General features: G+C 43.8%; 1 protein-coding gene across 3 annotated transcripts in view; it reads left to right on the plus strand.

The window, feature by feature from the left end:
• NDST4 (N-deacetylase and N-sulfotransferase 4) overlaps positions 1-24,620 on the plus strand; it is a 2,547,020-nt gene that overhangs the window by 693,351 nt on the left and 1,829,049 nt on the right. For all 3 annotated transcript variants that reach the window (XM_069631065.1, XM_069631066.1, XM_069631067.1), the window contains one exon: positions 15,135-15,222. In XM_069631065.1, coding sequence (XP_069487166.1) covers positions 15,135-15,222 — 88 coding nt within the window. The remainder of the gene's footprint in view (positions 1-15,134; positions 15,223-24,620) is intronic.

Below are 24,620 nucleotides of genomic sequence, written 5' to 3' on the forward strand. Positions count from 1 at the left end.
CACTCAGCGGTTTCGGGAGATTCAGCACTGTTACATTGTTATGTTACTTTCCATTACCGGCCAGGCGCTCTCCATCAGTTTCACACTTGTACAATTTAGCAGCCTGCCGCACGGGACTACGCGGTCACAATGTATCTTCAGATTAGACGCGTGCCGGTCGGGTTTCATCAGCCTCTGAAACTCACTGGCGTTCGTGTCTGCATCTCTGGCTTTTGAGCAGTTCTGTGTGTTCACCACATGGATTGCCTGATACATGGTTCCCTGAACAACTTCCATCCGGCTCCCTGGCCACACTTCTGACTTTCCTGTGCAGCCTTCTGATGACACACCACTCTGTTCTCTCAGGGATACCCGCGGACACAACACCACTTTCTGCTGCTCCTTGTGCTCTGCGTTCCCTGTTTTCTCTGGTTTGTGTGACTGTGTCCATTTTATACTCCCAGCAAAGGTTGATATGCCGATGGTGATGGTAGTTAGCTTTAAGTGCCTGACTTTTCCTGACCTCATTAGTGGGACGCATGTATTGAAAGTACTGCTTTGCCTCTGCTTGCATCAGCTTCTCAGTACTATAATGTTTTTTTTCATAGGAAATATTCTTCACTCGAAGATGCCTCTTCCTCATTGCAGTACTTTGTATGTCGTGAACGGGTAAGGTACAGTCAAAGTATCCTTCAAAGGTAGAGGGGGTAGGATGAATTGTCATCAGTGCAGGGGGACTGCCATGTCTGGCCCTTTCGTACCCTCCTTCCATTCCCCAACGACCCTCCACTCAGGTGGTCCTCCCTCGTTTGTCCGCCCCCATGATAGAGATCCAAAGGTTATGGCCCTTCCCTGGCCACCTGAACAAAGGATCCTGGTTGAGTAGATGTGAGCGTCTCTCCCACTTCCCATATCTATGCAAAGGAACCTCATAGATGTGGTTCAAAATGTGTTCCCTCCCCCCTAACCCCCAAGGACACTGCTTTCTTTTTTAAAACATTTTATTTGTGAACTTCATTTAACATACAGAAGAGAAAGCAAGAAAGAAAAAAAAGACAAATATTAAAGACTTACACTGACATGCTTTGACAATCAAGCATCATAATACATAGCACGCCGCACTTGCATGCACTGAATGGTCACAAGGCCTAGTAGGTTTGTCTTTATCCTCCAGTGTATTCATTGTTTTCTTTCCCATGGTCCCTCTGTGTGGCCATGTGGGTGCTTTGAAACACAATTTTACTTCTTGTATTAGCCCCTAACAAATGCACAATAACTAAATAAAAATACATACATTGAATTATTGGAAAACAAAATACAGATTACTATATTAGGTTTCAACTAAGACAGCACAAGAACATTTAGTTTCCTAATCTGCATGTGTAGCATTATCCTCCGGACTCCCTGCCCGTGACAAATATTTTCTGAGAGAGCCACAAATGTCTTTTGGTTTGCATGTAGGTAACACCATTCCCATATAGGTGTCCTTGTGATCATTGCAGTAAACCAAATCTCTCAGCCATTCTTTAAAAGTCGGACCCTTGGGCGATTTTCAGTACCGCAAACACTTTATTTGGCTATCATGAACGCTTTGTTAAAAAATCTTTTGTTAACAATAGATACCTTGTCAATGTCGCCCAGCAGGTACTTCATAGGGGACAATGTGGATGGGATATCTGTAATGTAATGAAGTGTCTCAGCTACCTCTTGCCAGAACCAAGCAATATCAGGACGGCTCACAAACATTTCTAGAGTATTCGCCGGAGATGTACTACATTTTATAAAAGCAGCATCTTGCCCAGGGATACATTTGCAGGGGGGTAGTGCAATTGGTTTAGTAATTCCATTTGTAGAGACATCCTTGGTTAAGAAGCAGGACCTTTCCATTGCTCATCTGACAGTTCAATATCCAAATCCCGATCCCACTTGGAGTGTGCCCCGTTTACCATGGGTTGGCTAGTCTGAAACAAATTATACAACCTAGAGACCATATACCTAGCATTCCCACCAGTCACCACAGCCTTTACACATATGTGCGCTTGAGGTTCCTTTGGAAATGATGACCACAGTTTCCAGACTGCAGCCCTCATGCGGAAATATTGCAAGATTTTAATGGGATTGTCGCCAAATGTAATCTAAAATTCTTCCTAAGTTGCAAATCTCCCTTCAGGTAATACGTCACTGTGTATCAATCGCTCCTCAGGATCCCAAGATTTCAGCACCGCCCTGTGTAATGTAGGGGGGAGCTTAGGAATATTCCAGAGCAGGACCTTTCCATTGTATCTGTCTATCAACCCCAGCCTGTGCAGTAACCATGCCCAGGCATTCACTGTAGTGCAAACCGGCAGGAGTCCACATATTTGCAACTAAACAATGCTGAAAGTATACTGGTGCCTCCCCATATTTTTCCAGAGTTAAAAGAACTGCCGTGGACTCAGCAGCATACCAGTATCCCGCAAACTGTGCTTGCGCTACCAGGTAGTATAACTAAAAGTCAGGGGCAGTTAATCCCCCATATTCACATGGTTCAACCATCCTCTCCCAGCTAATCCTAGCAATGCCAATGCCCCACAAAAATTCAGTTACCAATGTCTTCAGTGTTGTAAAGAACGCCCTACCGTGCCAAATAGGAACATTACCAAAGAAATACAGTAAATTAGGAAGCACAATTATCTTCAATAAAGACAATCACCCATACATAGAAACAGGGAGTCCCGACCACACCTTCAATTTAACAGCCAGCTGTTGCAAATATATTGCATTGTTATTGACACATAGACATTGGGAATTTTTAGTGACCACTATACCCAGATATCAAAAGTGGGAAGAGAGTCACCTAAATCCCTGCAGCTTACTCAGAGGGGTAGTTGCGTCCATCAAATGAAATAGCTCAGACTTATTCCTGTTCATTTCATATCCTGAGTACTTTGCAAAATGATAAACTTCATCCAGTAAAAGCCCCAAATTAATTTACGGATCTCGCATATATAACAATGTATCATCTGCATAGGGCGATATAATGTGTTGTGGTCCTGTCTTTCGGATCCCCTTATGTCCATGGGTCATTACAAGGTTGGAGGTAAGGGGTTAACGGCGCCGGTAAATGTGCCGGTGCCGTTAACCCCTTACCTCATTGCATTACGAGGTCCTTTAGCAGGTCCCGCTAAGGGCGGCTGGTTTTACCAGGCGCCCTTAGTGGGAGCCGCTAAAGGACAAGCATGCTAATAACGGGCCCGTTATTAACAGGCCTGTTATTAGCATGCTCCCCTTTCACATTGAGCCCTATCGGGGCTCGAATGGGATTGCGGAGGTACCAGTCCGGGTTCCTTGAATGAGGAATTACCAGTTCCTCCAAGGTTGGAATGGCCCGGTAATTCCTCATTCGAGGAACCAGGACCTGGTATGCGGCAAGGGGGTAGACATGGTGCTATTAGCACCATGGCCACCTCCAACCTTGAAATGAAGCCCCATGTCTTATCTGAATGAGCGCCGTCAGGGGTTCTATAGTGAATGCAAATAATAACGGATATGATGGGCACCCTTGCCGGGTACACATCCCCAGTTTTAGACTGTGGGATATTTTGTGATTAGTGCAGACCTTAGCTACAGGCTTAGAGTACTGAAACTGAACACATGCACTAAAATCGTGACCACATTTAAAATATTGAAGAACACTAAATAAAAATGTCCATGATACTGAATCAAAAGCTTTCTCAGCATCCAGGGAGGCTGCCACTGCCTTGACCTGTGGGTTAATTTGGCACAGTATACAGAAACGTCGCCTCACGTTTCATGCAGTAGAATATTCCAGGATGAATCCAGACTGAACCTGATGGATCAAGTGGTGCATGTAGGAGAGCATTCTGGTACCTTTGCAGTCACATTTATAAGTGACAATGGTCTATACGAAGCAAATTCATCTGCAGGTTTATTGGGCTTCAGAAGCACAGTAATCATTTCCTCCCTCATAGGTGGAGGCAACATTCCCATGTCTAATGATTCTTCCCATACCCGTTATAACCATGGAGCCAAGGTCAATTTGCATTCCTTGTAGAACTCAAAGCTCAGTCCATCAGATCCCGGTGCCTTATCATTCACAAGCGACATTATAGCTGCCATGATTTCTTCGGTAGATATTGGCCGGTCGAGTCTGAGTATCACATCTTCCTGAATTCCCGAAAGTGCAACAGCATTCAAATACTTCCCTAAATCCACATCCGAGCATTGGTCCGGATTGGTGTATAATGCTGAATAATCATTTTTAAAGCCAGAGTTTATATTCTCATCAACGATTGCCACCTCCACACGTGGTCCCATCACCCTTTCTGTTAGCTGTGCTCCACTCTCCATTCTTCTACCAGGTCTATTGACCTGCCCATATCTACGTGCGAGCATTGGTCTAGAGCACTTCCCTAACCACCACATGCTGAAATTCAAGCCAGTTACCTTTGATAAAACCTAACAAATCCTTATAATTTGTCGTTCCATACTCATTTTCCAGTCCTCTCAATTGAAACTCCACATTCCGCAACTCCACTCTTAGAGACGTAAGTACACCTGATGTAGTAGAAAGTAATTCACCACTCAACCATACTTTAAAGGCCTCCCAGAGGGTAGAGTGTAGATAAACTGAACCACCCTGATTTCGTGCACAAAATGTGTCAATTTTATCCTGCAAAGATGAGGCCATTCCTGGGTCTTTATAGCATTGAAGAAGACATCCTCCACATGGGCCATGGTTCAAGCTGGTTATCCACCGTCATGGTCAATAGGATTGACCATGTGCGGGTCAGTATCACACACACCAATACCCTTGGTAACCATGCAGCAGAAACCAACAAGTAGTCAATCCTGGACATTGTGTCATGAACTGTCAAATAATATGTGTACTCTCTAAAATCTGGATATAAATACCTCCACACATCCGTCAACTAGTGTTCCATAATCTGTTTTAACATACGGGCTGCAGCAGAGAGATCACAGGGGTAGATAGAAGAGGACCAGTCTTTCTCAACAACCAGGATACTATTGAAATCCCCCCCAAAATGATCAAAGTAGCAATAGCCCTTTAAACTACATCAGGTACATGCCAGTAAAAATCTGGGTCATCTAAGTTAGGACCATAGATCCACCATCGCGGTCAATAGGATTGGGGAATGATCTGACCATGTGTGGGTAGTATCACACACAACGATACCCTTGGTAACCATGCAGCAGACACCAACGAGTAGTTAATCCTCGACATTGTGTCATGAACTTTCGAAAAATATGTGTACTCTCTGCTATCTGCATATAAATTCCTCTACACATCCGTCAATTAGTGTTCCATAATCTGTATTAACATACAGGCTGCAACAGAGAGATCAAAGGAGTAGATAGAAGAGGACCAATCTTTCACAACATCCAGGATACTATTGAAATCTCCCCCCCAAATTATCGGATTATCGATAGCACTTTAAAGTACATCATGTATATGCCGGTAAAAATCGGGGTCATCTAAGTTAGGACCATTGGTGTTAATTAATCCTATCTTGATACCCAGAAGGGTCCACCATAGGAGTACATACCATCCCAATGGGTCTATACAGCTTTTGGTGAGCTGAAACAGGATTGAGTGATGTATAAGAGTAAGGAGACCCCTCATCTGTGAAGAATAGTCAGTGTAATACAGCTACATTCCCCAATTAGGACAGAATGACGCATGGGTATTGCCTAGCGGTTGTGTTTCTTGCAGCATAAGAATTTTCGGGGCATAATGCTATATGTATGCCAGTAGACGCCTAGCCTTAATTGGGCTGTTCAATCCCCTAATATTCCACGACAACAGGGTAGGAGGATGTCTGCGACTGTCAGCAATAGAGTATGCAATCAGTAATCATCCACATTACCAGTAAACACTCAATCAGGTAAGTGTAACTAAACATTTGTCAAATTTGGAACGATAACCCCAGATGAATGCCCCTTCCCCCAACCCATGTTAGCCACCCAATCATCTTACCCAACTTGATCATATATACCCCTATATTCATTTCAGTGGAAAGTTGCAGGAGACAGACACCGACCCAGCAAATAGCTGTATCTATTGGTCTGTGATTGTGACCAAAACCCCACTGATCAATAAACATTATTACTGTCACAGTAGTCACTTTTCAGTGTCTGTGCTGCATTCGCCAGAACCTCAAACAGGACCTTGCCTGCCAGGTCTACCTCTAGGAGGCATTTCAAACAAGTGTGATCATCTTCCATGCTGGATGCAGAGCTTGGTCGGAAAAATAAAAGAGTAACAAAACCGTTACTCACGTAACAGATGTTTAACAGGGTCAAAGGATCTCCACGCCACTTGTACCCCTGCCGCAAAGTCTGTATTTATGTGTATCTTGCTGGACTCAAACTGTAAATTACCCCGCTCTCTGGACAGCTTTCTCTATAATTCAACAATTTGGCGATGTTCGTACATGGGGGTGCACCTGGTTTTGTCACTCGGGCTAGCACTTGACGGACACGCTCTGTGGGTTCCCAAGTAGTTTTCAATAGTTCCTCTACAAATGGTTATATTGCACCCTGCATAGCATTTTCAGGGACCCCCCGCAATACCCACAATGTTACAGCGGGACCGCGACTCCAGGTCGTCGCATTTCACACACAACGTGGCCAGGTCTGCTTTCACCTTCACTAGCTCACAGTCATGCTGCTCCACCTTATCCTCCACATCACTAATATGGGTTTCGGCCACAGTCTTGCGTCCACTTTCTTTGTCTAATTTGGCTTGTAAGGAGTTTATGTTTGCCACAATATCATTCAGTTTCACATTAACTGAGGCAAATCCATTTTCCATAGCTACCATAAGCGGATCTGCAGGAGTAGTGCCCTACGGCAAGCTAGTCACTGAATTATTAACAGGAATCTCTGGTATTTGTGTTCTTATTGGCATTTGAGCAAAGGGTTCCATGGGGCCTAGTTTTTTTCCAAGCTCCCTTCCTTATGATGGCTGAAGGTGGAGAGCAGTAATCTTTGTTATGTTATGTTACTTGGCATTTATATAGCGCTCCATATATCATTGGTATGACCTCAAAGTACAGGTAGGTTGAATGCCATCAGGAATCGTAGTTCTGGTCAGTAGAGAGAGATAGTGTCATAGGGTGAGTGGGTGCACCAGAATATGTGTGCAGCTGATGTAATTTCCGGGTGGTAGCTGCATCCTAGCGTTGGATGTGGTGCTGGAGATATCAGTTGGATGTGTGCAGTCTAGTGGGTGGACGTCAAGACTGTTCTCTGGCTGCGTTAGGCCTGAAGAACGCCTATGTGAGCGACTAGGCCGGATTGTGCTCAGCTAGCTGTGTTTTATTAGGGTGAAGTGCTTATGGGGTACTATTCATATGTGAACAGCTAGGCTGAATTAATCAGGTGTATAGCTGTGTTCTAGATGAATGATGGTGTATAGTAGAGAGTAAGCGTACTGATGTGATATGATGGTTATATTTAAGTGCCCGAAACAAGGCACGTGAACAGGATGGCAGGGACCATAGCGACACATATATACATAGAGATAAGGGCTGGGCTTATAGCAACAGGAGGGGGCATACGGATATATAGCAACGGCCTGGGAACAGGAAAGCAGGGTACACAGTGACACAGTGACACACGAGTGGGGCATGCTAACATATACATTCACATTTCTATCTAGATGCGATTCAGGCTAATGTTCACAACTCCCCCCAACTGTGGGACATGCCGACAATCACATTTCCGTCTCGGTGTGGGACATGCTGGGACATACTAACCTTCACATTTCTATCCACATGCGACTCAGGATAATGCTCATGATTTATATAAGTGTGGCACATGTTGACATTCACAATTCCATCAAGGTGCAGGACATGCTAACAATCACATTTCTATCTAGATGCGACCCAGGTAATGTTCACAGGTTCGTCCAAGTTTGGCACATGCTATCATTAACAATGTTGTCTAGGTGTGGGACATGCTGGGACATGCTAAAATGCACAATTTTATCAAGATGCGACGCAGGCTAATGATCACGATTCCAACAAAGTGTGGGACATGCTATCATTCATAATTCTATCCAAGTATGGTGCATGCTACCATTCATAATTCCATCTGTGGGACATGCTGACAATTCCATTCTATCTAGATGCGACTTAGGTTAATGTTCACGGTTTCATCTCTAAGTGTGGCACATGCTACCATTCACAATTCTAAATGTGGCACATGCCACCATTCACAGTTGTGTTTAAGTGAGACACATGCTACCATTCGCAACTCCATCTAGGTGTGGGACATGCTACTCTTCACAAGTCTATCTAGGTTTGCGACATGTTGGGATATGTTAGCATTCACATTTATATTAAGATGTGGCTTGGGCTAATGCTCATCATTTCATCTAGGTGTGGCACATGCAACCGTTCGCAATTCCATCGAAGTGTGGGAGATGCCAATACTCACATTTCTGTCTAGGTGTGGGACATGCTGGGATATGCTAACATTCACATTTCTATCCACATGCGACTCAGGATAATGCACATGATTTATCAAAGTGTGGCACATGTTAACCTTCACAATTCCATCTAGGTGTGGGACATGCTGGGTCAATCACATTTCTATCTAGATGCGACCCAGATAGTGTTCACGGGTTCATCCAAGTGTGGCACATGTTATCATTAACAATTCCGTCTAGGTGTGGGACATGCTGGGACATGCTAACATGCACAATTCTATCGAGATGCGACGCAGGCTAATGGTCATGATTCCAGCTAAGGGTGGGACATGCTAGCAATTCCTTTCCATCTAGATGCGACTTAGGCTAATGTTCATGATTTCATCTCTAAGTGAGGCACATGCTAACATTCACAATTCCATCTTAGTGTGGGACATGCTAACAATCACATTTCTATCTAGTGGCGACCCAAGGTAATGTTTGCGAGTCCATCTAAGTAAAATATCTAGTAATCTTTGAGCGCACTATGTGACAGTCTTAAGGGGTAGAGTACAATTTTGTAACTTTCAGTGCACTGTCTAGAATTGTTAGACTAAGAGGGAGGTATGCAATACAATATCTCTTGGTGGACAATGTCTAGATGTGACACGGTCTTAAGGGCAGTTTCTATCTTTGACAAATCTGTCTGGTTCCTGGCCAAGGAAATTTCACAATTCCAATTAATGTGGTATTTGTTAACATGCACAATTCTATCTAGAAACGACGCAGACTAAAGTTCTTGATTACATCTATGTGTGGTGCATGCTAATATTTACAATTCTGTCTAAGTGTGGCATATGCAAGCATTCACAATTCAGAGGTAGGATAATGTAGAGTGGCTGGGTTGTCTGGAGAAGAGTAATTGCTCTACTCCCAACCAATTCAGAGGTAGGATAATGTAGAGTGGCTTGGCTGTCTGGAGAAGAATAATTGCTCTACTCCCCACCCATGCCACACTTACTTTTTTGGTGATCAGTGCTGGTTGATGGCTGGATACTGGCTTCCCCTGGCGTCTCCTGCGGACACCTGCAGCCACTATCTGGAGCCTCCTCTGTTGGACCCGCCCTTGGCCTCGGGCAATTAGTCGCAGGGCTGCACGGGCAGAGGGCTGCCTTGGAGTGGTCAGTAAAGTCCTAGGTGGGGGACCAATCCAGACAGTGGGTGGGGCTGAGGAGGCGGGCGCAAGGGGAAGCAGGAAGGGAAGGGAGACAATGGGAATGCGGGCACATGGGGGCATGGGCACACCAGAAACTTGCTAAATTACTTTAAACACGGCCAAAAGGGGGTCGCTAAATGCCACAGCACTCACCTGCTCCGGATGTTTGGAAGGAGGCAGGCAACATTTGTGCGGGTCGCTAGACCTTGGCACATGGAAAAAACAGCCAATTATAGCGGTGGGCGGGCTGGAGAGGTGGGCACAAGGGGAAGCAGGAAGGGGAGGGAGACAATGGGATGCTGGCACACAGGGTGCTGGGCTCACCAGAAACTTGCTAAATTACTTTAATCACGGCCAAAAGGGGGCCGCTAAAGGACACAGCACTCACCTGCTCTGAATGTTTGGAAGGAGGCAGCCAACGTTAGTATGGGTCGCTAGACCTCGGAACATGGAAAAAACAGCCAATTGCAGTGGTGGGTGGGCTGGGGAGGCGGGCGCAAGGGGAAACAGGAAGGGAAGGGAGACAATGGGAATGCGGGCGCACGGGGGCCTGGGCACACCAGAAACTTGCTAAATTACTTTAATCACAGCCAAAAGGGGGTCGCTAAAGGCCACAGCACTCACCTGCTCCGGATGTTTGGAAGCCTTTGGGGCAACACTCACACGTGTATTGGATAACACCCCTCCACTGATGTAGGATCAGTATACAATTCAGTGCAGCACCCACTGCCAAGCGCAACACACCTCCTGACTTCTGTGCAATGCTCCAGCTGCCATCTCCAACCAGCATGCAATACACTGGATCCCTCACCCTGCAGTGGTAGGAGGAGATATCTATCCCTCTACTGTGAGTTTCTGCACTCTGCGCAGATCAATGCTCTGGTTATCATTGAAGGAGGCCACCTGCTTCTCTGTCAATCATTCTCCTGCAGGAGTTTTAAATATTAGACTGCAGATCAGAGGGTGGCAGACCCCTAGTAAGCACTGGCCAGTGAGGAGCATCCAAGCCTCCCACAGTGTAACTACTACTGTTGTCCTGTCTCCATTCCTCCGGGCCATTTCACCGCGCAGACCCCACAAAGCCACGATGCTGGGTGGTCAAACACCCCCAGCCGCATATTGTCCCAACTTGGCTGCAGTGCCGCCAACTGACAAGGACTACTGATGAGCACCAGGGCACTCCTTCAGCGCCAATAAACGTGACACCGAGCAGTCAGCCTCCACTCACCATCCGCTGCACAGGTCCTCCTCGGAGCAGTACTGATAAGGCAGAGAAAATGATTATTTATATAAAACGATTTTGCCAGGGCTGGAGCTCACGCTCTAGGCTGCCACATGTGTTGCTGTTCAGCGGCATCCCCTAGCACACTGCTTTCTGACAAAGTGAAAGAAAGAATTACGTTTAAATCTCCGGTTCACCGCTGCTTATACGGCAATGCACCAGCTTACCTCAAGAAACATTTCAAGTGGTATGCGCCAACTAGGCGGCTCAGATACTCTAATACAGGCCAACTGCAAACCACCACAACAAAAAAGCAGCACAGACTTGGAAAAGCCTTTCCGACTCTACCCATAAAAAAATGGAACCAACTTCCCACCTCACTGAAGCTCGAGTCCAACTACATGTTCTTCCGAAAAAAATTGAAATCATTACTTTTCAATTAACTTCGCGAAACAGGCTAAATCATTCTTGAGGAAATCGGTCAATTCACACTGTGTCCTGTTTTTCACTATTCGTTGTCCTGTCTTTTTGTCAGCGCTCTGATGCCCGCGGGCTTTCAGCGCTTTACAAACAAATAAATAAATACATAAATAAAGGTATGCCAGTGTCCAGATTTGGTTGATTTTTACTTTATGTGAAGTACTGCCCCACATGTGTCTTTCGTTGTGAGCTAACAATTCACAGGTTGTGCTCAACAAGGCATGATGGCGATGAAGGTGGTGTATTAGTGTTCTCAGTGTCACTTTATGATTTCAGGTGCTTTCTGATCTGTGGCAGAAGGCTGTTTATTGAAGTGACTGTATACAGGGAGGGGTGAGCTTCTATTACTATCACATTCTTTCTATATGTGGTGTTATTATTCTCCTTGTCCTTAGTATCACATGTTCCTGTATGGAGTCAGGAATATGATGAATTGTAGCCTTCCTTGATCAACATCCATGTCATTGTTACTTCTTGCACAGACCTAGTATTTTGTATCTCCTGCTATTCAACTATCCCATGTGTTCTTATCTAATGTTAGATAGAAAAGTACACCCTGATCTGTTGGTCCCAGTGGATGCTCATTGTCATTGTGCAATACGCATGTATATACTTGCACCGGTACATGTACTAGACCAGTAGTAGAGTGACTCCCCTTGCCTCTGGCTAATTTGGGGGTTTCACTCATTGGCTGGTGTATCACATGATACCCTAAATCTCTATGCATGTGGCACTCCCAAAACTTGACATCAGGGATTCCTGGCTCCCGGGAGTAAACTGGGAACCAAAAGAGGCCCTAGTTTATTTTGTTTTCAAAGTGGCCCCATATTACACTGTGCAAGTGCAAATAGCATCTTAGTTATGTGTGCCGCATACAGTAATATACACAATTCTGAGTTCTCTCAGAAACAAGGCCCACTGGGAAATCTCCAGACTTTCCTGTGGGCCAGTCCACCACTGTTGGCGACTCGTGCTCTTCCTACCAGATGTCACTCGATGGCAGGTGTCTCATCCACGTTTATAGGTGGACACTGACCGGTGTATCCCATGCATCCCCGAATCTCTGCTGCTTCGCTGTAGAGGAGGGTCCCACCACCCCCACTCGCTGGGCCTTGGCAACTCTGGGTTCAGTAAGACAGTCCGTAGCACATCAGCAGACTGAGGCAGAATTTTCAAGTCAGCAAGTTTATTTCTTCCAGTAGGCAAAACACAGGATACACATCGACGACATTTCTGGAACTCTGCTAAAATCACTAGGCTCACCCTCCCTTATATACACTCCAGGGAGGTGAGGTGATGGCCTGATCAAAAGTACAGCCCCTTTCTTGCCTGTGATTCTTTGCCTATAATGGCATGATCAATGTGCAGTCTCACTTCCTACTTGTGATTCGCCTGCCTTTCTGCCACTCAGACCTAGTCTAGACCGGTTTTACTCACTCAATCCCCCCACCATTGTTCAGTGTATGAACTTTTTATAAAAAAAGACTGTTCAGTGAGGTCATAATGAGTTAGCAAAAAATGTACCATTTTGTATGCTAAAGCAAGCATCCATCTTAAAGTGCCTGACCCTGTCTTTAAACCCAAAATGGCTGTCCACATTACAAAATGCCTGACAAACATTTGATTTTACATAAAACTTGGTACCTGCTCGATTTGAATCTAGTTTCTTTGATAATGTATCATAAAATGTAGTACCTGACACATTATCTACTGCACATGACATTTTGACTCTAAAAAATAGATTGTCCTTCAAAGCGCTTTCATAGAAGGCACTACAGTTCTGATTTCTACAATATTTAGAGTCATTGATCATCCCAACAAGTTATCTATTTTTGGTTTGAGGGGGAGTGGGTCTATCTCTGTTACATTCGGTGTTAGGTGGGGCTATAGCCACTTCTATACAGTGCCCTCAGGGATTCCTGGCACCTCCTGCTGCTTCTATGTGTCACACAATGACATGTGTCTCGACTACTCACTTCAAGAGATGGACATCAACTGGTGAAACCCCCCCTTCCACCTCCCCGTATCTCTGCTGTTTATTCTCAGCGAAATAACACAGGAGTGTCTCTCCAACCAACTGCCCTCATCTATTCCTGGCTCCTCCAGCTACCTGCTCGTGTCACACAATGGCACATGTCTCGTCCACTCACTTTAAGGGAAGGGCATTGACTGGTGTGGACCTCACCTCCCCGAATCTTTGCTCCATCTGCCACTGGCATAATAATGCCCCTACAGCTGCCCTCAGGAAATAGTCTCTCGTAGTCACACAAGCTGCACTCCCTCAGAGGATTGTCTTTCCCCAAACTCACACAAGATGACACTGACACGTTCACCCTCATCGAAGCAATGAATTTGTCACACAGTGTAAACCCCCCCCACACCAAACTCTTTGAGTGCCTAGTCACTCACTACCTTGCCTTACTGTTCTTTTCACTCCACTAATTTAACCCACTCCATTTTAGTCCCCCTTCCTATATTTACAAAGCCTGCTTCAAGCAACAAACGCCTGCCGCTTTGAAAGCTGCCCAGGTCTGAACACCATCTCCAAACACATGTCCCTCTTTTAGCCACGTGGTCGAACTTCAGACAAACGTTTTAAACAGTTGAATGAATGTTCTATCTGGTTCATCCAGTCTATTCATGCAAGTTAATTATTTTGTGCACTTATTGTGCCTGTCCCCTAATGCTGATACTTAGCAATCAGTACCCCTTTCGGACAGATTATTGGTCATAATATGCCCATACCTACCTTGCAATAACACCTTCACATGAAATGACGCTAAAAGGCACATGCAATTAGTAAGGTGGCATGTTCTACAAATACCTGAAGTATTGTTAAGCTACATTTGGCATGTTATGACAATAACTAGGTCTGTGATATTTTTCAAATAACCCTAAAGGGAAACACCTAACCGTATTATGAATGTAACTGGGCATGATGCTGACCTGATAGTTCATGGCCACATGATGTCACTCTAAGCCAAATGCGTTTGCCCAATCAGCTTTTCTACCAGCCCTCTTGCTTATTCCCTGATGCCTTCCTTGGCGCGCTCCCCCCAATGCGCTTCACCCGTGCGTTACTTCAGTGTAGTCGTTCTCGCGTATGTGTCTTCCCTCTTCACAATGCATTGATCGTCTGCACCTAAACAGAGGTTATTCTCATTATAAAAAGCAAAGTCTATAAGATTTTCCATTCTATATTTCTTTTCGCTCGTTCTTGGAGTAAAACATCTATTGTACTTTAGCTTTGCATGTGTCTGCACTGTTCAATTTTCATGTAATACTTCTGTATTTTGATATTGTTTTTCTTTCCGGTTTTGGCAACAATGTGTGAAACCTGAAACTTGCACATCTGATCGATGGGTTGCAGTAACTTAAAGGTCTCGGCCAAATGCAGTTTTCAATAAAAAGAAAGACAAAAAACATCATTGTTTCAAAACCCTCGCAATCACAATTACAAAAGAAATGATGGAGGCATAGGGTAAAAGGACATGTTGCCCACAGAAAGTAAGACAGAGCAGCCCATAGTGATGAGATGGGTGACCATTGAACAGATTCACGCCGATTTGTTGGCAGCAGGCAGAGCTTGGCAAGATAAAGTGCAGTTGGTGCGCAATATGTTCTAAGTGTAAAACAAAGTGCAAACATCTATTTTCTTGAGAGATGCGAGAAGTGGTGGTGGGAAGGGAAAGTAACTATTGCGCGCATTTCTATCAAACAGGGGCATGTATTTTTGTAAATAACTTTTTGAAAAGCATTTGGAGATTATATTTCTGAGGACGTCCTATCTTGTACTTTTTCAGGCATTACTGGAGACCCAAACCTTGCTGCGCAGTCATGTTGCAAATTTTACCTTCAACCTCGGATTTTCTGGGAAATTTTATCACACAGGTAAGGCTTGGCTTTATATAGTGTTTGCAAGTCTGAACGTGTGTGCATGTTCATAAAGTAAATACATTAATTGATATCAAGACAGTAAAAACTACTTTCTTCTTCACTTTGGATTTCGTTTTTGTATCAACTTGGTAGCAAAAAAAGGCAAGTTGAATTTTGAGGTTATTTCTACCATAGATATTTAATTTTATTTGAAGTTATATTATGTGGTGGATTGAACAAATACAAGATACGAAAGTACACAATTGTGTTGCTGTATCAGTATTGGGTTTGGGTGAATGCCTATGGGGCCTCTAGAGGTTGGTGTATGATGAAAAGGGATGTTCTCCTTTTCATTACAGATTAGGCAAAAGGTGTCAATAAGTGTTACCCTTTAAAGGGTCGGGATTCCTTTTCTACTATGAATACTCCCTTAGGTTTCCTAATGTATTGTTCTTTCTGTGGGATAAAGCACTTGACACACCTCTTGGCTACAGTCCACAAATAAGAAGGGGTTGGGATAAATACCCATAGAACTCAGGAGTTTATCTGCAACATGAAAGGCGCTTCATCTTTGAGATTTGTCTCTTTGAAGACTGTTGATTAGGATAAACAATAAAGTGTTTGGGATACTACGTTTGTGGGGATACTGGTTAACCCCAGCTTCTCTAAGTACACCACATCCTCACGGGTACAGCTCTTTGATGCTTCTTGGCTTCATTCACACCCTGAGAGATCTAACCCCCATCCACATTCATCTTACAGTTTAGGGGTAAAGTGGTCAGCTGCATCTTTGCCTTGGGAAGGTGGTTTGGACATGGTTATACCTATATCTCGCTACTCGCTATTAATAATCAACACCTGCAAAGTGCCTATACACACTGTTATTGATTACTTTTATTATGTTTTATGGCACGTCATCAGTCTTGTAAAATAGGGCCTCAAGCCACTTTAAGATATATATTGGCCATCTCACCCTAAGGGATGTGCCAAACTGCTCATGGTACATAGGATATGGTGCCCTTCTCATCCTGTAAAGCAGGAACCCAGACAGTCCAGCTGTCCCAGCCTTCTATGTTCTCTGTAGTTGCTCAGCCAGATGTGGTCCCTAAGATGCTTTTCGGCCACTAGTGGTCTCTGGCCCCTCAGCTACCTAGAGACCATTAATTAGCTCAATCCCCTTATATAGACCTGACTCCTCAGATCATTCTTCTTCCACTGCTGGATCCGGATTCTCAACTGGTATTGGCTCTTCTGCTTGCACTGGCTACTCTGGTGATCTCCCACCAGTTGCTGTGTTGTCAGCTAGCACTGGTCTGAACCCTCTCTCCACAGCTCCTGCGCTTATCTTCCCCCCTACCCCAGAAGAGAGAAGCAAAGCTCCTTTTATCACATCTGGACTAGTTGTCTGATCCCTGATTGGCAGCTGTTCTGTAGCCATGATCTCATTTAGTATGATGCTTTGTAGTTCACTTATGCCTTGAGCTTTCAGCGTTTGTTTGGTGTGGAGCCTTTGTTCTCCTCTCTCTGTTTTGCTGTTTTGTCTTGGGCTAAAATGTTTACCAGCTGGAAAGTTTGACATGTTTGCCTGCTTTTTTTTCTTCATCCCGAAGAATATCAGTTTTAGGGGTAGAGTATGTTTGAAAGGCAGTATACAAGTTTTGTATGTGTGAGCCCTGTTTCTCAATGGGGCGGGTGAATTTCTCCACTGGACTTTCTGCTCTGAATGATGGCAAGATACTGTTTAGTTTCATTGTGTCCTTAGAAAACAAGGGTGATGGTTACATGTGCATCAATGGATTATGTCCTTGCTGGAGGTTGGAGTTGTGTGAATTAGGTTCTCCCAGAACATGACTAGGTCTGAAGATATCCTGTCAGGTTGATGGGAGGTTTTGTCTCACAAGCTCCAATAACAAGGGTGGAGACGCCATTTAGATATATGGGAAATCTGATATTTTCTGTTCCAGAATTCTCTGACCTCTCTATTGTGGATTTTCTCTGGATTGATCAACTACAATAATTTTCTGACCTGATAATATGCTCTGGATTTTCCTATTCTTGTTTAATTAGTGGGCCCGAGCTGGATTGGCTATGCTGCCAGGTCCAGACAGTAGAGTTTCTCAGTGCTGGAGTACTGTATTGGTGGAAATATGGTAAAAGTCAGCCAGAGGCAGGCATAGTAAGAAGCCATTGATCAGTGAGGGTGAGAGAGTGGGTGGGGTAGTGGGTGAAGTTAATGAAGACCTACACATTCCAATGTGGAAAGCATAGGTTTGCGCAAGGAGGCCAGGGGGAAGTAGCGTCAGGAGATGGACCCATTGAGAAGAGAACAACCATGGCAGATCTGTCACAACTAGCCAACTATTGCACAACGGGGTAGCAGAAATAGGCCACACAAAACCAGGGGCAAATGAAAAGCATACAGTGAAATTGTGATAATTGAATAGATCCCTGCCCTCACTGCAGAGAGTAAGAGGTCCTTTGGGACATGGTCAGGATACTAACACGTTCACAGTAACTACAGATTTATTTAGTGCACAAGGCCTGGCAGAGGTTTCTGAATCTGGGAGCCATCAAGGTACATGTGACGAGATAGAGGTTAAGCTCTGCAGAGAGATACATTTTTAGTTGCTCTGAGACCTTTTAATCAATCTTAGAGCCATGTTGATATTATGTATGTTTAGACTATGATAGATAGTATCACAAACAGGAGAGTATAATATTTCCATAATACTGTTGCCTTTTTCAGATAATAGTGACATTGATACCCTGTCTCTGCATTCACATTGTACACAAATATGGTATCATTAAAGTACATTTAGAAATATGAGGTAGTGATCAAAAATATGTCATGCCATATTGTCTAGCAATATTAGTATTGACAAGAAAAATAAGGCACAATGACAAGCAACATATATAGCAGACCAACCAACGCATGAGGTTAGGGTTTCAGTTAACACTCAGACGGGTGATCAGTGAGGGACCAAGGGTGGGCAGTGCCTGGGGCAGGGTGATTCATGAGTGAAGGAGGGGAGGTTGGCCCGAGAACAAGGTAGTGAGATCCAGTGAGTGAGGCAAAGTGGATATGAGAAAGACAGGGTGAAAATAGAAAGAGGTAGGTTGAGCAAGGCTAAGAGAAGCAAAGCGATTAGCTGAAAAATCAGGTTGACCAGTAGATGCAGGGAACAATGCGGGGTGATACAGGAGTCATGGTGTTTTCAACAAAACGTTATTATCAATAAATTGTAACTCCGTGAAAGAGGCATGGTGACAAGCAAGAGAGGCTCGGTGACACATCAGTTGTTCTGAGTGACCAGTGAGTTTGTCAAGTGAAGAGGCCAACGAGTGAGACAGAGTAACCAGTTGAAGACAGGGAATGACCGATTGGGTTTCAGTGACGAGGCAGTGACCATGGAGCTGGGTAGGCATAAATGAGGCAGGATGAATAGTGAATGATGCAGCGGAAAAAGTACAAGACATGGTAAGCATTTAATGAGCATGCAATAGCGGAATGGAACAGATTGGGCAGTGCATGAGAACACAAAGAGAGAATGGGGCAAGCAGTGCAGTGAACAGGCAGTCTGAGCAGGGAATGGTACAGGATGAGTAGTGTATGAAGAAGTGAGCAGTGAATGGGTTAGAGAGACCAGTGAAAGAGACCGGCCTTCCCAGTAAATGGGCGAAAGAGCAATCTAGCAGTAGAAAGAAGTGAATGATGCACAGTAACCGCTCAATAAGTCAGAGCAATCAGTGAATGTCTGAATTAGTCTACTCTTGATAATGATCATTGCCACAGATGACCTCACGAATATACCAACTCCCAGAACAAGTTCATGATTTATATTTGTAAAATCAAAAAAGAGCCAAATTGCTGCCCCTCTCTCTATAACCTAGAAATGGGTGATCCCATGCTAACACAGGTGTCCCTGAATCTCAGGCAGCTACTTGTGGTCAGTAACTCTTACTATCTAATAACTATCTAGCGCCTTGTGATGACCTAAAGGTAAACATGTTATCTATCTAGATTTCCTCTGGGAACAATCTAGGTGACACCTTTGTGGGTCCCAGTTTGATATGCCTTTCAATTGCTCGGGGCACTCATCTGGAATTGCATGCCTTTCTACTCCTTTCCTTGAAGTTCCTGTCCCTCTTCTCATCTCTTTCTCTCTCTCTCTCTCTTTCTCTCTCTCTCTCTCTCTCTCACTCACTCTCTCCTTTCCATCCCACTATCTTCCCTTCCTCACTCTCATCTCCCTGTCACTCTCTAGCTGTTCCTCTGATGATATCTCTCTTCTTCATCCCTACTACTCTTCCCCTCTCCGCACAACTATAAGTGATGGGTCAGACAGTTGTTGTTCTTAATCCTTCTTAGTACTCTTTTCAGCTCCATCATTCCTCCCTCCATCAACTGCCTCCACTCCCTTCACTCCTTCCATTCTAGAATCCCATTAACTCAATTTAATAGGATGGAATGTCACATATCTCCTTCCTTTCTTTTTTAAAAACTTTTTCAGGAACAAAACATTGCAGCAGGAACATGAGAGTTGGGGGAATGCATGGCTATTTGGCATTTAGGTTATGGGTTCAGATACAACATATTACACCGGGAACAAACAGGGTTCTGTGGTTGATATGTAACCATTTGACATATGTATATATATGTATATATATATATGTATATATATTACATGGCCTGCAGTAGCGGCCATCAAGTTATGGTTAAGTTGCTCATCTCATAGGACGAACACTTTTTTGGGTGGCTTATAACTTTGCTACCCCTGGACGAATCCTCAACAAACTTTGCAAATAAAGTATATGGCCCACTCTGGATCAATGACATGTGTTATGTCATCTTTGATGTCCTGGGTGTTAGTATTAGCAGTTCACGGTGATGGCGCGAGTTATGGTTGCTTAGCTTGCCATAATTGGCAAATTTCTGGGGTTTTTTGGTTTTCCTTGTAATCATAACGTCCCTTTAACAAAGTGTTTTCAGTGAATTTCAAAGGTTTTTATCAGTGCAACCTAACCATAATGTCCCCTTAACAACGTTTTTTCATTGAATTTCATAGGTTTTTATTACTGCAACTTAACCATAATGTCCCTTTAACAAGGATTTTTCAGTGAATATATATATATATATATAATACATATATGTGATCAAGCGGTCTGCTACCGCGAAACGCGTCATTTATAGCTGTTTTCCTTATCGTGTTGACTGATATTCATTAAAAGCATTTTTCAGTCTGGAGTTGGTGTGTTTGTCTTCACGTGGAGAGTCACAAAGACGTCCTCCACTGTTCCAAGGAGTGCACTCCGTATGCTTTTTGCCTGGTCTCATTGCAGACCAGAAACAGAGGGTTTCTTTTTTGAATATTTCAGCAAAAAAAAGGGACATTATGGTTATGTTGCACCAATAAAAACCTATCAAATTCAGTGGAAAAAGTTTGTTAAAGGGATATTATGAATCGAAAACCTGGAAATTTGCCAGTTATGGTAAGGTAAGCAACCGTAACCTTTCGCCATCACTGTGCACTGGTAAGACTAACAACCATGACATCAAAGATGACATCAACATTTTCATTGATGACATCACTGATGGCATCAGAAATCTGTGCCACTTGGTTTTGTTCACTGACAAATGAAACCCGACTGGTTTTCTTCACTGACAGTGAGAATTTTTAAATGCAAAAGTTGTCATACTTGTAGAAGACGTTAACCTTCTTGTATATTGTAAAAGTACTTTCCTTAGGGTTTGGTGTAAACTCATGGTGCACAGATATGGGCCAATAAGCAGCCCGTACACACGCAATTCATTTGTGTACTTGATGATGAACTGTAATGTTATTGACATTTTGTATTGCTATTCTTTCTGTCTTCTATACTGTAGTTTGGCCATATATGCCTCTAAATTGTATGTATTGTGGGTCTTCATATGTATTGTTTGTACTAACACAGATATGTAGTAAGTCTTCACTTATTTCCTATGTATTACATGCTTAACATTACTGAAAAGTCTCAAAGAATATCTTTCATTTTTTTACAAAGCAAACAGACCAGAATAAAAATGTCAACTTCTACAGTGTGTGCTGCAGCCATTTCTTATGTGTATGTATGATTAGCTTCCTGTATTGACAACAACACTGTAATATCATATTTTGTTTACATAAGTACATTTGTTCATACATTACGTAGTTTCTCACAGATCTCCCGATCACCCCTAACACCTTGTTACCAACATTATAAACAGAACTCCTTTTAAGGACTTGAAAATTGTGATGTGATCTTTAATGCCCTGGCTGTTAGTCTTAGCAATGCATGGTGGTGGTGCGAGTTATGGTTGCTTACCTTACCATAACTGGTGAATTTCTGGTGTTTTTTTATTTTGCTTGTAATGAAAATATCCCTTTAACAAAGTTTTTCCACTGAATTTGATAGGGTTTTATTAGTGCAACCTAAACATAAAGTCCCTTTAACAAAGTTTTTGTCACTGAATTTCATAGGTTTTTATTCGTGCAACTTAACCAAAACATCCCTTTAACGAAGTTGTTTCACTGAATTTCATGGGTTTTTACCAGGATACCCTTAATCTTTCTACATGTTCCTTACATCATACTGCCCTCCCTCTGCCCCATTGTAATAGCTGCAGAGTCCGCGGTCTGCGCATATGTCCGCAGACTTCAGCCAGCATTCTCACTGCCCAAAAGCACTGGGGTTACCTTACATTGTTGTATACTGCAATGGGAAAACACATGTACATGACACAATAAGAGATATATGTAGCACATCCAAAAATAAATATGTATAGAAATTCCATACTTGAGAAACCAGAAGTATGTTTTCATAGGGTGCACAATATAATGGAATGCACCAAGCACAAAGCGTAACTGTTCACCTAACAGTGTTACCTCAGTGGAACCTTCCTTACACACTAGCAAGCAGCTGGCAGTTATTCCAGAAGAAACCCTTAGTAAAATAGTAAGTGCAATGTATTTCTTTCTGTAGCATTACAATTTATTATGTGTACATAACTTGTAATAAATAGTAGTATTGCTTTCTTTGAAAAGAAATGGCAAGCACACTGGAATGGTTGGAGGAACATTTCACCCATGACGAAATGAGTAAAGAAAACAATACTAATGGTACAGAATAACATTTTTAAAACAGAAAAAGTGATGTAATGTGTTGAGATATCACTACAACATGGTTTTCTTTTTAACAGTATATAGTGGGAATGAGGAAACCGGGCCTGAATTACATTTACATGAACCTGAAGATGGCCACAGACAGCCCCTAACTGCAAATGCACAGAATGAACTGATGAACTTATCTGCAAAAATGAATGAACTAAATAATAATTGTGTACAGTTGATGATGTTTGTAAAAAATTATGTGAAGGAAAATGTATGATATAACTGCCTGACGCTATGATGAAACCTCAATTCCTTCCTCCCCTCATGACCAGTGCATGGAAAATCCCAATTCTCCCATAATTGTTTCCCATTCCGATTCGCCATCTCTTTCCTAATTGATTGCATGTTTTTGTTTTAATAAATGTGTGTGTGCGTATGTGTGTGTGTAGTGTTGCTGCTTTTTTTAAAATAAAAAAACTCAATTTTGATTCTGCGGACTGTGTGACTTACGGGCTGTCCGTAACCAAAATGGAGGTGCCCCCAGACACTGCGCCTGTCTGGACATGACCACTCTGTTGTATCGCACTTTTTATTTGTTCGGGGAATCTGCCCCTGTCCTACGGACACTAGCATGCATGTGCACCTGATCTCACTGTGCCACCAGACACTGCACCTATCCGGACATGTCCAAACAGCTGTTTTGCACTTTTATTTAGTTCAGAGCTCCCACTGCTGTCCTGCGGACCCTGGCATGCATGCGCTACTGATCTCACTGTGCCTCCTGAACAACGCACCTGTCCAGACATGTCCACTTGCACGTGTCAAACTTTTAATTAGTACACGGTAACCACCCCTTTCCTGCGGACACAGGCACGCATGCGCACCTGCTCTCACTCTGTCCCCAAACAACGTGCTTGTCCAGACATGTCAGCTTGCAAATGTCACACTTTTAATTAGTTCGGGGACTCCAGCCCTGTCCTGCAGACACTTCCATGCATGCGCGTACCGTCTCCCAAGCAATAGGTGTCTGCAGCCGTCATGTCTACAGCCTTCCGGGGAACTCATCATGTGACCGCACCTGCGCTGTGCGTCACAAGTATCTGCGGACAGTGTTCATGCCCACGAACAGTTTAAAACTGCATTTTGAGCCAAACTAGGGTGTTTGAAGCTGAAACTTGACTTTTGCAGAGCTCCTAGACTGTGTCTTACTTGATCTGGCAACCTTTTAATAACTTTTTAAGCCCTATGTGTGGCTCGATAGTCCGCGGACAGCCCCTCTAAAGGGACCCACCCACTACTGCTCCTCATTGTGAGTCTGGCTTTCCATGAGAGAGCACCTGCTGCTGGTTTTGCTGTGATTGCTAGAGACAATGGATTCTACTATGGCCACTGCAGCTGCCCCACCACCAGCACCATCTGGAGGGCCTGGAGAGGGGAACAGGCGTGATGATACAGAAGTGGATCAAGAGGATGATGAGGATGAGGTACTGGAAGTCCCTCTCTCCAACTCCCGATGTGAATCCTGGGTGTGCCATCTTTTTACCACCGTTGGGGGTGTACCAAAGGCTCAGGCAGACAAGGTTCAATGCACTGAGTGCATGGTTGTACTCAGTTGCCCAAAACCAGGTCTGTACAGGTATGGGACTACCTCCATGCAGCACCACCTCAGGTCCAATCACAAATCAGCAGTTCGAAAGGTTGTACCTTTCAAAGGGACCAGTAAACTGATGGCCACTACCTCATCCTCATCATCTGCTCCTGCCACCACAAGGGACACTCCTGTTGGGCAGAGGATCCCTGCAGAAGCCTTGCAGGCCATCCATAACACAGTCAACCCTTATTTTTTGAGGGTGGCAGTTGTGTGCATGCGCTATGACACACCCCTCTGTAGGGGGGAGCAGTTTCAGAGTGCTTTTCAGGCCACGGTCAAGGAGCATGAGAAACACTGTCAACTACCTGATTAAGGCCTACCCAACATCTTCCTCTCTCCACTTGCCCCTTCGTCCCTGTGATTGGTTCTCCTTCCCCCCCTTTCCTCCCCTCCCTTGTCTCACCTGAGGAAAAAAAAACACAAAAAATATAAAACACAAAAAATGCAAAATAATATTTTCTTTTTAGAGCCACCTTTCACAGTTGAAAAATAGAAGATCCAAAAAATGCTTTAGAGGCCCCTATGCAGCCTGTGAAGTCTGCGGACATCGAAAAATGTGTGTGGTGGTGGCATCAAAAACATTTAACTCTTTTGCGTGGGAAAGTGGTAGCTCTGAAAAGAACATTTGTTTTCAA

Source organism: Ambystoma mexicanum, chromosome 6q (assembly GCF_040938575.1).
Source record: "Ambystoma mexicanum isolate Mex_15411 chromosome 6q, UKY_AmexF1_1, whole genome shotgun sequence".
Lineage (NCBI taxonomy): Eukaryota > Metazoa > Chordata > Amphibia > Caudata > Ambystomatidae > Ambystoma > Ambystoma mexicanum.